Source organism: Pleurodeles waltl, chromosome 5 (assembly GCF_031143425.1).
Source record: "Pleurodeles waltl isolate 20211129_DDA chromosome 5, aPleWal1.hap1.20221129, whole genome shotgun sequence".
Classification (NCBI taxonomy): Eukaryota; Metazoa; Chordata; class Amphibia; order Caudata; family Salamandridae; genus Pleurodeles; species Pleurodeles waltl.
In genome coordinates, this window is record NC_090444.1 from 681,647,806 (window position 1) to 681,662,467 (window position 14,662).

Consider the following 14,662-nt stretch of genomic DNA (forward strand, 5'->3'; position numbering starts at 1 on the left):
CAGAAGAGCGGAAGTTCACAGAAGAGCAGAAGATCACAGATGAAGATACGAAGAACAGAAGGCAGAAGACCTCAGAAGAAGATGAAGAAGGAGAGGGGCGACAGGAGAGGCAGAGAAGCACACAGAAGAAGAGAGAAGACTGGGAGAAGAAGAGTACTGAAGAAGATTAAAGGCGAGGAGCGAGGAGGAAGAACAGAGAAGAAGAAAAGAAGAAGAGAAGCAGGAGCAGGAGAGAGGGTGAGTAGCGCGGGGCAGGGCGAGGGGCTGGGAGGTGGGGGGTACTTACTGTGAGGTGTGGGTCTCAGGAACCTGGAGGAGCTGGAGGAGCTGAAGGGGGAGCGACCTACCCTTGGGTCAAGGGTCGCTACCCCTGTCGCGCAGCGGCCGCCATATGAGGTAGGGGGGGAGGGGTCAGCTGGGGGTGAATGGGAGCTGGGGGGGCGGGCGAGCAGGAGGTCACGGCGGGAAAGCGCGAGGGGGGGGACAGGTAGAGTGAGAAGAGCTGGAGAAGGGGGGTTTAAGGGTGGAGGGGGGAGAGTGTTAGGAGGTTTGGGAGATTAGGAAGAGAGATAGGAGTAGGGTTGTGAAGATAGGGGAGGGAGGGTTGTAGAGGTGGGTGAGGGTGAGAGGTAGAGTGAGAGGATAGGAAGAATAGGTAATAGAGGGGGTGGCGGGAAGGGGGGAGAGATAGAGAAATAGAGAAAATGGATAGATAGAGAAATCGATAGATAGAGAAATAGATAGATAGAGAGATAGGTGGATAGGAGGGGGTGGGGAGTGAGGGAGTTAGATAGTGAGATAGAGAGATAGAGAGAAAGGTGGATAGGAGGAGAGAGGGAGGTAGATAGCGAATGGGTTAGATAGGGGTGATAGAGAGGGGGAGGCGAGTGACGGAGGGGGATGAGGCAGGAGCAGGAGGGCAGGCGCGGGCAGAAGACAACGGAGGGTGCAGAGGAGCCGAAGACAGAAGACCAGAAGAACAGAAGAACAGAAGACCGGACGAACAGAAGAGCAGAAGACCGGAAGACCGGAAGAGCAGAAGACCGGAAGAGCAGAAGACCGGAAGAGCAGAAGAACAGGAGAACAGGAGAACAGGAGAACAGAAGAACAGGAGAACAGAAGAACAGGAGAACAGAAGAACAGGAGAACAGAAGAACAGGAGAACAGACGAACAGGAGAACAGAAGAACTCAGAAGAGCGGAAGTTCACAGAAGAGCAGAAGATCACAGATGAAGATACGAAGAACAGAAGGCAGAAGACAGGCAGAAGACCTCAGAAGAAGATGAAGAAGGAGAGAGGCGACAGGAGAGGCAGAGAAGCACACAGAAGAAGAGAGAAGACGGGGAGAAGAAGAGTACAGAAGAAGATTACAGGTGAGGAGGAAGAACAGAGAAGAAGAAAAGAAGAAGAGGAGCAGGAGAGAGGGTGAGTAGCGCGAGGCAGGGCGAGGGGCTGGGAGGTGGGGGGTACTTACTGTGAGGTGGGTCTCAGGAACCTGGGGGAGCTGGAGGAGCTGCAGCGGCAGGGAGAGCGACCTACCCTTGCTGTTGAATAACACATGCATCCAACAGGAAGGAGAATGCATTAGCTCTGATGTGGTCATGTTGCTTACATTTGAGGAGGAAATAGACAATCAATTGTAACGCGGCCTGGAGCAACTGATGTACTGTTGAACCCTTGTCTGCAAACTATCTGGAGAACAGTGTAATAAGCAGTGTTGAATGTAATGAGGATCTCCTCTCTGATGGGAGCCATTGGGAATCCTTTTGAGCCATTGGTTGATCATGGTACAGAGAATTTTGGTGTACATGTTCTTTTAGCTCTTCCATAGCAACGTTCATCTGGACTTTTGCTGCTATATGGGAGGTTGTAATTGGCTGGTGGCTGAGCATTACCAGAGTGATAGCAATTCAATTTAGGAATGGAGGGGGTGATCACATTTTGCATAATTCAACTTGCAGTTCACAATGGCCTTCCTAAGAGATGAGCTGGTTATGTTTGTCATTTTGGTGGTCAGTGATGGTAATTGTGTTTTAAAAAAGCAGCAAGGCATGGTTTCATGAGTAGGTTGCCGATTTTGATCTTTAATGCTAAAATCGTGTGGTCCATTTCCTTCAAACGTTCGATGGTGGTGAAAAATGACAAGGAAAGAGGAGGGCAGATGGAAAGGCAGGGCGATATTGGGCGGTTGTTTACAAATTATTTTTGAATTTTTGTTTGTTTTGAGGCAAATGATAATAATGAGTCTTTACTGTGTGGAGGTGCAGTGAACTGGTATTTTGCACTTTCTTTATCTATGTGTGCTGTTCTCTATTGAAATACTTGGATAGCCTTGATAAATGTAATGCCACTGTCATGTGATGCAAAGAAGGTCACCATTAAACCTTAAGTGGCAAAAATCCCCAATTATGTGATGTGAATTACTTCATCAAGGCTTTGGGGCAGTTATTACCATTTGTAATTTCTGCTTTGGAGAGCCTGGTCTAGTGCACTGCGCTAAAGGTTTTTAATTTGTTGGTTATTGTATTGTGTGATTTTATTTTTAATTGATTTTTGGGAAGGAAAGGACAGATTACAATACAACTTCAAACCATGACACTTTACACAGTAGATATTGCTAATGAACCATACAAAATTGTGTCCAATTTACAGTGAGATAATATGTAAAAAAACAAGTTGTGAAGATGTAGTTAGGTTGTGTAGCGATGTAAAGTGTGATTTTAATTAATCATACAACAAGCATTTAAATTACCTTGTTAGTGAGGACCTGTGTTTTTGCCGCATGCTACAAAAACTGGCATTACCTTTTCATGTTTACTATCCTAAGGTGGACAATTGTTGGCAGCTGCGGGGCTCTGTATAGTTTCATTGCTCTTCAAGGAGTTGATTTCTCCTTAGTGACATTGATGTTATGCAAGAGGTTTGTTTTCAACGTCTCTGGCTTATAATTGGTTGCTGATATGCACCTCATGCTTTGTACTGTGTATTTGATTTGTACTTATTTATGCTGTGAACATTGCCTTAACTTCCCCGCTTTTTTTGAATTGTCATACTATGTGTTAATGCTTTTTGTGAGACTTACACATTACAAAATATTTGAAACTGGAGAGTGATGAAAGAATGGTATGACTAGATCTGTGACTAGGCATTTTTACTGCAGGATGTATTATTGTGCTTGTTTATACCATCAGGCAATTTACCTGCTTTGTTTTTTGGCCACTGTCAGTTTGACTAAATCTCAGTCAGCTCAGCTGCAGGTTTGTGGTCAGGTTTGCCTTTCCAAAATGCTATGCCTTTCGATTCATAAGGTCCTTGGTGCTAAGTTCTTCCCATATGAGGGCAGGTCACTTATTTTATACACCAATTTAAAGTTCTAGGCTATTGATCAGTAGAGAACTGTAGTCCGAATCAACAGGAGGAAAGTTTGGTGTATAATTTGGAATTGATGATTCAACCATAAAAAAAGGTTGAGATTAACTTTTTTTGACTTTTCCATTCAGGTCAATTCCACTGAGAGTATTGGGTCCACCTCCACCTAAGTTTCTATCACAGCTGGGAAGACTGAGTATTGACATTATCCAATTTAAGGGAGCTTAGTCCCAATCCAAGTGACTGTTAGATCAAAGTGGTCAGTTGAGTTGGAAATTGCCTTACGCTTTCACTAGGTCAGGAGGAGTGATCAATTGATTTGATCATTCACTCTTAGAATGTAAGGGATAAAGCTATTGTCCGGAGCTGATCTGTTGGCAGATATCTTGGATGTTAATTTTTTTCTGAATACTATGATGCTTAAGCTGTTCCCAGTGGGCACTAGTTGGTGGCTTCTGGGCCCTCAAAAAGGGGGATAGGGTGGGTTCCCTGTAACTCAGACTGGATCTAGTAACAGGTAGAGAGATGGATTATTAGAAGTTTGGGCTTCAGGATAGAATTAGGAAGCAGACAAGATTTCTCCTTTTTCACCAGGCTAACGTCTTTGTGAGTAAAGAACAGTGGTACAAAGTGGTGGATTCATGGAGTAGGGTGGTTGTTCTGGCAGGGCAACTCAGGTGAGCTCTGCTTTCCTGTTTGAATAGTTGCTCATTTACTCAGACATTCCTGCTGCACCTGACCTGAACCTGTGAAACATTGCACAGAGGAGTGACTGTGCATATGTAGTTGAGCCTCCAAATTAAACACCATGAGATGTGATTCGTTTTTGGATGTTGATGAGCCATGGTGAAGATGCTGATGGGTCTGGGCTAGAATTATTGTCTTAGTATGAGAATATGATTTTAAAATCCTGACCAATTTGTAAAAGTTCTCATAAAAAGATCTCAGATTCTTGGCATAAGTCAGGGCCGTAAACATTGTGTTGTAAAGTCTAATTTTACATTATTTGCTCGCAGTGAAGCTGCTTGTTCCCCCGTGTTTGTAACTTCTAGTATCATGCATGTTTTAGAAGTGGCTCGTTTTGATACAAATCTCTTGACTCTCAACAGATTTTGGGAATGAAGAATTGAAGGTCAGTTATGATTTAGCCAGTTTTCTCACTTTAGTTGTCTTATGGATTTAGGTCTCTGGACGACTTTCTTCAGTATAGCTAGCTTGAACCTTTTCTTTGAATTCTTGAATCTTGTTTTGCTCAAGTATGTAACTGTGAAGATTTGGGGACCTGATCTGCAAAAGTTGCTTTTTACTCGTGGCTGTGGTGATCTGTTAGAATTAATTGCATACGTAGGTAAGAGAAGGAAGGTTTTGTTAGGGCCGCAGAGTTAACCTGCATGTCGTCTGCCATCTTTGAGATGTATTTGTGCAGTAGAGCCCTGCTTTTTTCCTATTAGAAGGAAAATATTTCCTTTCTCCCTAAGCATACAACTTACATCATGTTGCATCAGTATATTTTGTGCTGTGTAGTATGTTTCAAGTTTATTGTTTCAGATATAAGCCTTACAATGAATATGACAATACATAAAATGATGAAAAAAAACATAATTCGCTTATATATAAAAACAAGTAATCATTAAATTAAAAAAAGCAACAACGACAGTGCAGCTCCACACATGGCAATTCACGAATTCATAAAACCACACCTTGCACATGTATATACAAATGCAGTACCATCATCTACTACTACGAAGGCCATCCTCCATCTGTACAAAAGGAACTTTGAAAGGGAACACGGGGAAAAAGTGATTGTCCGGATAGCAGTTAATAACAACAAGACATTAAAATCAACCACAGGGGCCAACCCTCGTTGTCAGGGAACACTTAAAACAAGCATTTGCAATGCAGCAGGTCTCGCGTTTGCTCATGTTAGAGCTGATCGCGTTGTAAACTCCACAGCGAGCCTCGCATGTTTTCTGTACTTGGTCGCTGCGCTCGAGGTGGGCTAACCACCGGAAAAGGCATGACTTGTGCATGCCTTCCACTAATGAAAGCAAGCAGATTTTACTAGGCAAGCCCACGAACCAATCAAACACACTGATGTGACGTCGACAGGGCTCTGAGCCCTTTTCTAATAACTAAAGCGTCTCGCTGCGATACGCATGCGCGAGCTCATGCAACGCAGGCTCGACCCTAAAAAGGGATACAAGGAGAAGGTGCTTGTGCATACAACAGTTATCTACGGCAAGACATTAAAGGGCAGCCCCATTTGTACAGAAGGGGGTGACTAATTCCATCGCACAGAAACGCAAAAACTGGAGACTTATAAAGATCTTATGATTCAGCCAACCCCAGCTTGGCTGGTAGCTCCCTCAAGCAAGGCCATGCAGCCCCTGTATATGAGGCTACCGAATTATGTGCACTAATGTTGCCGAGCCGAACACAGAGTGCTAGTGCAGCTTTGACACAATTTACCCCAATGGATTTAAAAAGGGGATGAAGCCAATGTGGCCGGCCCGCATCAAATTTTCTGCAAAACAAAGTGAAGTGGGCAACATTGTCTACCTCCGCAAGACTACAATCGCAATACCCCAGCCCCGACACTAGCCTACGGGCCAGATAATTTCTTAGTGGCAGTATACCCAACCTATATTTTATATACTGAGAGCGCTTCTATTCAGGGTATAGCAGATCCAGGTAATCTATAGGGGCAGGGCCATATGTGTTATTAAAATATCTTGTAATTGATTCAGGCCTAAATTCCTGGTATACTCTCAACTTATTGAATTTGCAGTACTGGTCCTTGACCTGACCCGCAGTGTCCTGCCTGACTCTGCTGGGTTCGGCCCACAAAGCCTCTAGTTGGAGTTTTCCTAAAACCTTTTTGACATGAGCCCACCACAAAGGCCCCCTAAGTCCGCCACTCGAATTGACCTCTTCAAAGGTTTTCAGGTAAACTACTGCCTTAGAGTTACGTACTAACCTTACCCAGTATAATACTGGACTTAAGGATGCTAGTTCTGATATTGGCCCCAGGCTGAGTTCCTGGTCCGAACCCCAATAAGGATCTTAAAAAAATATTCTCAGCTATTTGCAGCACACTGGTGTTCGCATATCCCCAAAGCTCTGCCCCCTAAAGCGATGCATCCACCGCCCTTTGGGTGTATATTTGCAAGATGGTACTGCTACTTTTGCCATTGGCCTTGTGCCTAAACTTCAATATAGCACCAGCTGCTTGTTTTAGGACCATCGCCGCCTTCTGTACATGATCGCCTCAATTTAAGTTATCCAAGAACCGTACACCCAGGTAGTCAAAGTGTTTAATAGTATTGATTGGTTCACCATCAATCACTAGTTTTTGCCTTATCTAGGAGATTGCCACAAAGCCATACTCATCGTCTTGCTACAGTTGATAGTCACTGATTTTTTTTCTTGCAATACTTTGCAAAGCGACCAAGTAGCCTGTGGGTTGCATTTCCGTGTGCGCCATAAGCACTGTGTCATCTGCAAATAATAATATTGGGACCCTCCTACCAGCTATGCTAGGAAGAGGGCACTGCCTTGCGGGACACCCTTTTGAACCTGGAAGGGGTCTGTACACCCCCCACCCGTCCCGTAACTCTGCCCATATTATCCGAATGCAGTGCTGCTATAGCTTTAACTAGGGAAACACCAACCCTTAAGCCCAGCAGTGACTTCCATAGTTTGCTCCTATCCACTGAATCGATGGCTGCTTTCAGGTCTATAAAAACCAAGTATAGCAAGGACTTCCTAATTACTGTACGTTTATGTGAAATCACATAAAGGTGAATAACCTGATCAATAGTTCCTACACAGGACTGGAAGGCAGCTTGCACTTCTGTCATAACACCCTGGGCATCAACTCATCGCTGCAGGCGGTTAAGCAAGACTTTCCCCAAAACCTTCCCAGCTCCAGCTCTGTGTAGTTTGTAATTCAGCTTACCATCAACCTATGCTCGCCCTTAGCACACTCACGCCTCTTGGTCCGGAAAAAAATGAGGCATGACGTTCTATAATTCTCTTTTTTTATTTCACTGGGTGGCCCTTTTGTTGGCGTGTTTTTTCACAGTCTAACCCGGTTGAAGAAGATAAAGAAACACATCCACTTGGCTGTTTCCCCTTGAATTTTCTGGTTTAATGGATCCACATTTATTTGCAGTATCGCTGTCAGGCTTCGTATGATGTGGATTTTTAGCCAACACAAAGACACACCACTGGAGCGACCGTCTCTAGATCTGTCTTCTCTACTGAGCCCTTCAAGCACACCAGATCAGTTCCCTCTCTGTTAAAAGGCAACAGGACTGTACTCTGCCAGTTTAATCAATTTCAATTCTTGACAAACGAGGAGAGTCTTGTGATGGCTAGAGTGTTTATTTGCATATATGCAGAAGATGACCTATGTCTGATACTGCAAGGATATACCTATAAGAGGAGTGGATGAATACATTGCAGGGATTTCCCTTAATCTCTTACACAATGTGCAATCTGAAATGCACCACAATCCCTAGAGAGTCAATGTTAAACAGCAATATGCAGGGTGCAGCAATTTGTTATTCCCAAGAAAGACATAAAACATAAAGATTTAATGATGGGTCATGGGGTGAATAGTAATGGGGTACGTTTCCATCTGAAGTTCTGAGTGAGGTGCAGCCCGCTACTTATTGTCAGTTTCACTTTTTGTCAGTATTTTGGCACTGGGAGTAGTGGCAGAAGACAGATCCCTGTGTTGAATGTATAATTCAAAAGGTACTTAAATATAATGGGTCTAACTCCTGGCCTAAATAATAAATGACAATAGTAGCAGATGGCATGTGTTGTGGTTTTCCTTCCCTTTACTGCAGAAGGTAACCCGTATATATAATACAAATAAAATGCAAGATTTGTTGACATTTTCTTATCACCATAGACTGTGCATAACGTATTTTTGGTGACATTGTTTTTCTGGATTATCGTCATGGTCATTACCTTATAAGGGAGATGCATGAATCTAGATCAGAAATTTGATTGAGCTTTAATTGTGAAGATATATTTCATTTACTGCTCTCTAAAATTCATCTCTCACATATGTTCTGTAAGTCAGAGTAGCTGATGGAGGTGTAAAATGTTGGTGTAGAGGGAGGAACAAGACAGTTGCGAAGAGATCAGCATTAAATACACAGATGCAATCACTTGTGGCTTTACTCCAATTGCATTAATCTTCCTATAAGTTGTTGACTACGATGTACCAATATTCAATTGCAAATGGAGTACTAGGTAATACACTTTTAGAAGCAGGTAGACGTTTTTTGTCTAAGAACTCAAATGTTCTGTTCATTTCTAAATCTAGATATTGTTGTTGCTTTTGTCAGTAGTAAAACCCACAGTGACCAGTAAATATCAATACATGTGTGAAGGACACAGAGGCACCAGCACCTCAGTAACTGAACACCTAGTGAATGCAAGGGTTGTTAAAGGTCACCCATCTAAAAGCGCACACCATTATCTAACGTGGCAACCACCAGACAGCAATCTGTACACTAAGGTCATGAGAGACAAACACACACCATAAGTGGAACAAAAGCACTACCACTCACACACAGAAAAAATATTGAAAGCCCCAAATACCCACACCGCACCCTATTTCTGAGTCTCCACTTCTGGAAATTCAAATACCCAACAGGCAACAGATTGAACACAGACACACCCACCCAGTGAAGGACATTGCATTATCCAAAACAGTGTGGCATAAGATGGTTTGGTGTTTGAAGCGTTAGTCCACTTATCGGGAACTGGGTTATCTGGAAGATGTTTTCTTTGCTTGCCCAAAGCTTCATTGTGTGGAAACAAGTGCATTAATTAAGTCTGATGTATTCTCCAGAGCAAGTAGCTTATTTGTACAGTGCACTGTTCAAAATAATATGACCCATTAATTTCATTGCATTGCTTTACAGGTTCTGCGCACTCAACTGGAGAGCCTGGGTGTGATTGATAAGAAGTCTGTCCTGGAGCGCTTTGAGGAGTCCTACAAAGCAATGTGGTCTCTAAATGCTCACAATTTAAGTCGGGTATTCACTGGCAGTCGAGCACTAAAAGGAAAAGCTAAAGTATGAAACGTTTAACTTATCTCAATCGGATTTTAATCTTAAACTTCTTTTTGCTATGTAATATCCATACACAATGTGTGATTGTCTTTGCAAAACAGGTTGGGAAGATCAAAGATGGAGCAAGGTCTGTGTCCAGAACCATACAGACAAATTTTTTTGATGGTGTGAAGCAGGAAGCCATTGACCTGTTGCTCATGGGGGATTTCTATAGTGAAGAATATGCAGACAAAGGAAAGATGCTAATGGGCAACGCAGCTCTTCTGGGTAAGTCTAGAGTAGCTATATAGTGTCAGTTTGGTAAATCCTCCTGCTTGCCTTCTACACTGTGAAGTCCTTAAAGACATATTTGTGTACACTGATTTATACGTCACCCAAACTGCATTAATATCATGAACACAGAATTATAACAAGTTGTTCCAGACTTTTTACTTTGTACACAAAGAAATATATAGTAACTAATAACATTTTGCAGCTGTCTATTCACAAGAAGAACTCAATGGTTGCCCCATTATGCACATTAGGACTGCAGTTTTGGAATGACAAATGTACATATTCTCTAAAGGTTGTCTTGTGAACATTAGTTCATCTATTGAAATCCAAGCACAACATTTATGCTTCTACCTACCCATGCCATCTTAGATTTGGCATATTCAGTATTGGTGCTACAAGTGTTAATGATCTGTGATGCCTTTTTACACCATCCTTGTATGAATCAACTTCCCATCAACACTTGTAGGACCGGATTTGGTGTTTGAGTGCTCTCGGTACATAGACAGAATATAAACAAGGGAATGACTTGGTCTGTGTTTTGGGGCATGGAGTGTTTTTTTTCATTTACTCTACTCCTGCATAGTTTGGATGAACTTGGAGACACATCAGTTAGGCAGTTGGAATCCAAAAATGGCCGTTTTTGTCCTCGTGAATCTACATGGGATCAAAATCAAAGTGGATTTATTCAGCATCACCATAGCTTGCAAAGTGAAATGCTTAGATTTTAAATCTGTGGCTCAAAGGTATGGTGTGGGTAAAAGCTAAGGCTGCAGGCTGGGCTCGGTACCTAATGAGATACCACCATGACTAAGGATAAAGCTACGATTAAGGGTACATGTCAAAGTATTACAGAGTTGCACAGCGCCAACCTTTCATTGCTGAGACAAAGCATTTGTTTTTCAGAAGATTGACTTACCTTAGAGATGCCATCACATTAGGAAGCTGTGCCTATCTGTGATCAAGATTGATGGGATAAAAAGGGCAAGCAACAAATTCAGATCTTTGTAGCACTGAGTTGTGATGGGTTTTCATCAAATTCTCAAAAAAGATGTAGAGTTACTGGCCGAAAGCTATAAAAGATGTACATGGAATTGTCCGTGTGCTGTTTTCAATATTTCTTCCCCTCCATAAGCCTTGACATTGCTGACCCTGGAAACCGAATTAACTGGTGTTGGAGGATCCTTTAGTCAGAGTGAAGATCCTGAAACAATAGGATATTATTTTAGAAATGCTCACTGCACGGTTCCAATACAGACATTATGGAAAATTGCGAAGGCGTTGATTGTGGGTAGTGAGTGTTTGAACTTCAGTCAAATGCAAAACATATGAAAACTATGGCTGAGACATAAAAGCAGATAAACTATTGGCCTGTAATGTTAAATGTGAGTCTAAAGGGTGACAACATCCCAAAAAACTAGTGACATAGATAAACATTTGTAGCCCTATTTTGAAAATTATGGAGGATTTGGAAAGTGTTATACTAGCTTGTACTAATGGTGAACAAAGTGCCCCTTAAGGCAATACTCTCATATAAAACGTTGTACAGACCCTTTTCTGAGGGGGGGTGGCTCAGATACCAAATACTACAAAATACCTTATGGTGAATCAGTTGAAAACGATGAGATATAGGACAGGCCTGCCTTTTTTGGCTGGGTGGTAACCAACTGGAAGACTACATCTCCATATTCCATCTGCCATGGTTCAACTATTCTGGTTGTAGGCTCAAAAGCAGCAGGGAAGATTCCTCCGAATTAGGCTTTGTAATCACAGACAAAGGTGAACCCTGACTTCTGGGGATGCTGGGCCTATCCATATCTTTTGGCATTGTTGATCCACATAATTGTGGATTCATGGGGCTGAGATAAATTGTTTTGTCACCCCCTAGGAACTAGGACTCCGTTTGTGCTAATGGGATCCTCGCAATTCTTCAATATTTGATTTTCTTGAGCTCTGTAGTTAAAAACTGTGCAGCACTCTGGGCCCTATGTATTTTTACATGAATGCTATGACATTTTGTAAGTAATCCATGCCATAACCACTAAGGCACACTTCATATGTCATGGAACGTCTGTCATTTTCGTAGATTGTGAATTTTTCATGCATTAGTACTTCTGACAAAATTTGAATGGTTAATGACAACTCTACAAAGCAACAATAACTAGATTACAGACGGTGAGGTATTGATACTCTAGCAAGGCTTTTTGTAACATTTTATAATTCATTTGGCTGGCTGGATAACAATTATCAGCACACTGCACCTTTCAAACTCTGGAACAAATGGCGTGACTGTCTCCTTTAATTGTCATAGTCCATGCTAGTTATGCATATAATTAGGCAATTAAATTGTTTAGTCCGGAGTGTTCTGCAAGAAACTTCGCCCATAGCTATGTTGGCATTTGGATCCAAAAACAAAGGGGTGTATCTTGTTAAAACATTCTACACAAAAAGAAATGAGCTTCATAATGTAATTTTCTCAAGTACTGCGAGGTAGGCAGGGCAAAGACTAGCATTTGTGGTCTTCAGGCACTTGCTTGCACTGTTGACATCCTTAGTGAGCTTCAGAAAAAGGCACACATGGCAGGTCATGGTACAATAACTTGGAGGCTCCTCTAAGATTTCTGTAATGCTTCAGCTTTGACCATAGTTTTGATGCAGCAGTTTTTGCTGTATTTTCGTTCAAAAGACTTATTGCTTGCATAGAACTCGAGGCTACTAACCTCAGCCTGCAGCAGTGGAGAACATATACCTCATTTTGTTAGCAGAGCACTAATGTTCTACATTCAACAGTGTTAATGCCTTTAGAGTTTAGTGTTCAGGGCCACAAAGAGTAGGATCTCGTCCATGTCTGTTAGGTTCTTTATGCCTGAGATGTTAAAAACATGTAATTTTCACGGCTTGCTTAATCAAAGAATACATAGGGGGTTATTCCAACTTTGGAGGAGGTGTTAATCCGTCCCAAAAGTGACGGTAAAGTGACGTATATACCACCAGCCGTATTACGATTCCATTATATCCTATGGAACTCGTAATACGGCTGGTGGTATATCCATCACTTTACCGTCACTTTTGGGACGGATTAACACCTCCTCCAAAGTTGGAATAACCCCCATAGTATTTAAGGGTTACTTGTTAGACGGACCCGTGTCACAAAGAATACTAGTTGTTAAGTTAAATAATCCTATTTTTTCTTTTAACAGTCACTCCCAGCATTTTAAAAGCAATGACCGAATGCCAGTTTGAGTTTACAAATTTCAAGAGAATTCGAGTTGCCATGGGAACCTGGAACGTCAATGGCGGCAAACAGTTTCGAAGTAATATTCTCAGCACTAGCGAACTAACAGACTGGCTATTGGATTCTCCCAAGCTTTCTGGAGCTACTGAATTTCAGGGTAAGACAGAAGTATGGAGGCTGTAACAAACTATTGTTGATTTTAGTGACTATATATGAAGGTCTATCAAAATATAATTATTAGTTTCGTTTCATCCCAACAGAGGGATCTGAAATTAGAAATGGATTTGATTGTTATCCATCTACTATGTACTTCAAAATAATGCTACTGTTGCCTTAGTCTGTCGCCACCATATTGATCGGTTGACTAGAATTTGGAATCTCAATTTGATTAAATAAAGTTATGTAACTGTGGAAACTCCTGGCCTTGCGCAGATGGACAGCACTTCTGGAATTGTTCTTTAGACCCTGGTACACCACAGTACGCGCAAGAAACATGGGACAGTACCCTTGTACAAGGTCGATACATATCAATGCAAGAGGAAATCTAAACTACACTCCGCTCCATTATTGCAAATTTGATTGAAGATGCCATCTTTCTTTTTTTCTGTAGATTGGGTTTTTCATTTCTGACTGTTTAAATCCGGAAGCAAATCCTCATGAATGGCAGCTGCAAACTTATTTCTCATGCTAAATGTTTGAAACTAGAAGGTAGATAGCTTATCTTTTTTTTTTTTTTTTTTTTTTTAACAACACTGTCATCGAGGCACCGAAACCAGATAGTCTCTAGCTGGAGCATCCTCTTTCTGGATCTCTTATCAGACACTCTTGTGACTTACCTTCTCTACAATGTCATTGAAGCAAACTTTTGTTTTATTTATCAGGCTGTCTATACCAGCAGGAAAGTGACTGTTTGCAGTCAAGTTCCACGGTTACTGCTCCTCCTGTCTTTGTGCTCTACATAATAATGTGTGGCAGCACTTGGCACCTTGCCAATGTTGGTGCATGCGCACGTTCAGGCTTAACTCACATGAGTGGATCTTTAGTTCCAACTAGGCTGAGAAGGCAATTAGGCCTCACAAAAATTAGAATATTAGATTTACAAACCTTAACGGTTTACTAAAAGATTAGCAAAGTTTTAAAGTCAAATCATCAAATTAGTTGCATTTCAATAGGCAGTACATGAATGTGTTAGTCAAAATGCTGCAAAGCTTTTCATAATCATAAATGCACGTATTAACTGTTCTGAAGTTGTCTCAAAACAGCATAAAGCAGACTCGATTTCTCCTGAAGGGAAACCTCAACCCACAAAGCAAGGAGGAAATCGAGGAAAAATGGGGAGAGGTCAGGATTAAGGTGTCAGCATTGAAAGCCTCTGAAAGGCCATAAGTATGAATCAAGTAAGACATCTTCTAGCAAGTGAGAAACCCATTGCTAAACAAAGTCTGCCATGTATTAGTTTAAACCATTTTTTCCACGTTTCCCTTCACTGGCACACAGTTTCCATGAAGGGGAATCAGGTTAAAGTGCATATCCATAGACATATTTGCAAGCTAGAGCACGATGAAATCTCTTTAGGTGTTATTAACTTCAGTTATCTGCAACATAAGATTGTACAGCCGTTCCATGATGTTCTCACGCAGGTTCTCATTACTGCATGCCCCGAGGATTGTGTAGAGTTGAATCATCTCTTGAG

The 14,662-nt window shown here is 41.9% G+C and overlaps 1 protein-coding gene across 2 annotated transcripts in view; it reads left to right on the top strand.

The window, feature by feature from the left end:
* Positions 1-14,662, top strand: part of SYNJ2 (synaptojanin 2) — a 494,632-nt gene that overhangs the window by 243,787 nt on the left and 236,183 nt on the right. For both annotated transcript variants that reach the window (XM_069234571.1, XM_069234573.1), the window contains exons 10-12: positions 9,315-9,467; positions 9,566-9,731; positions 12,935-13,126. In XM_069234571.1, the coding sequence (XP_069090672.1) occupies positions 9,315-9,467; positions 9,566-9,731; positions 12,935-13,126 (511 nt within the window). The remainder of the gene's footprint in view (positions 1-9,314; positions 9,468-9,565; positions 9,732-12,934; positions 13,127-14,662) is intronic.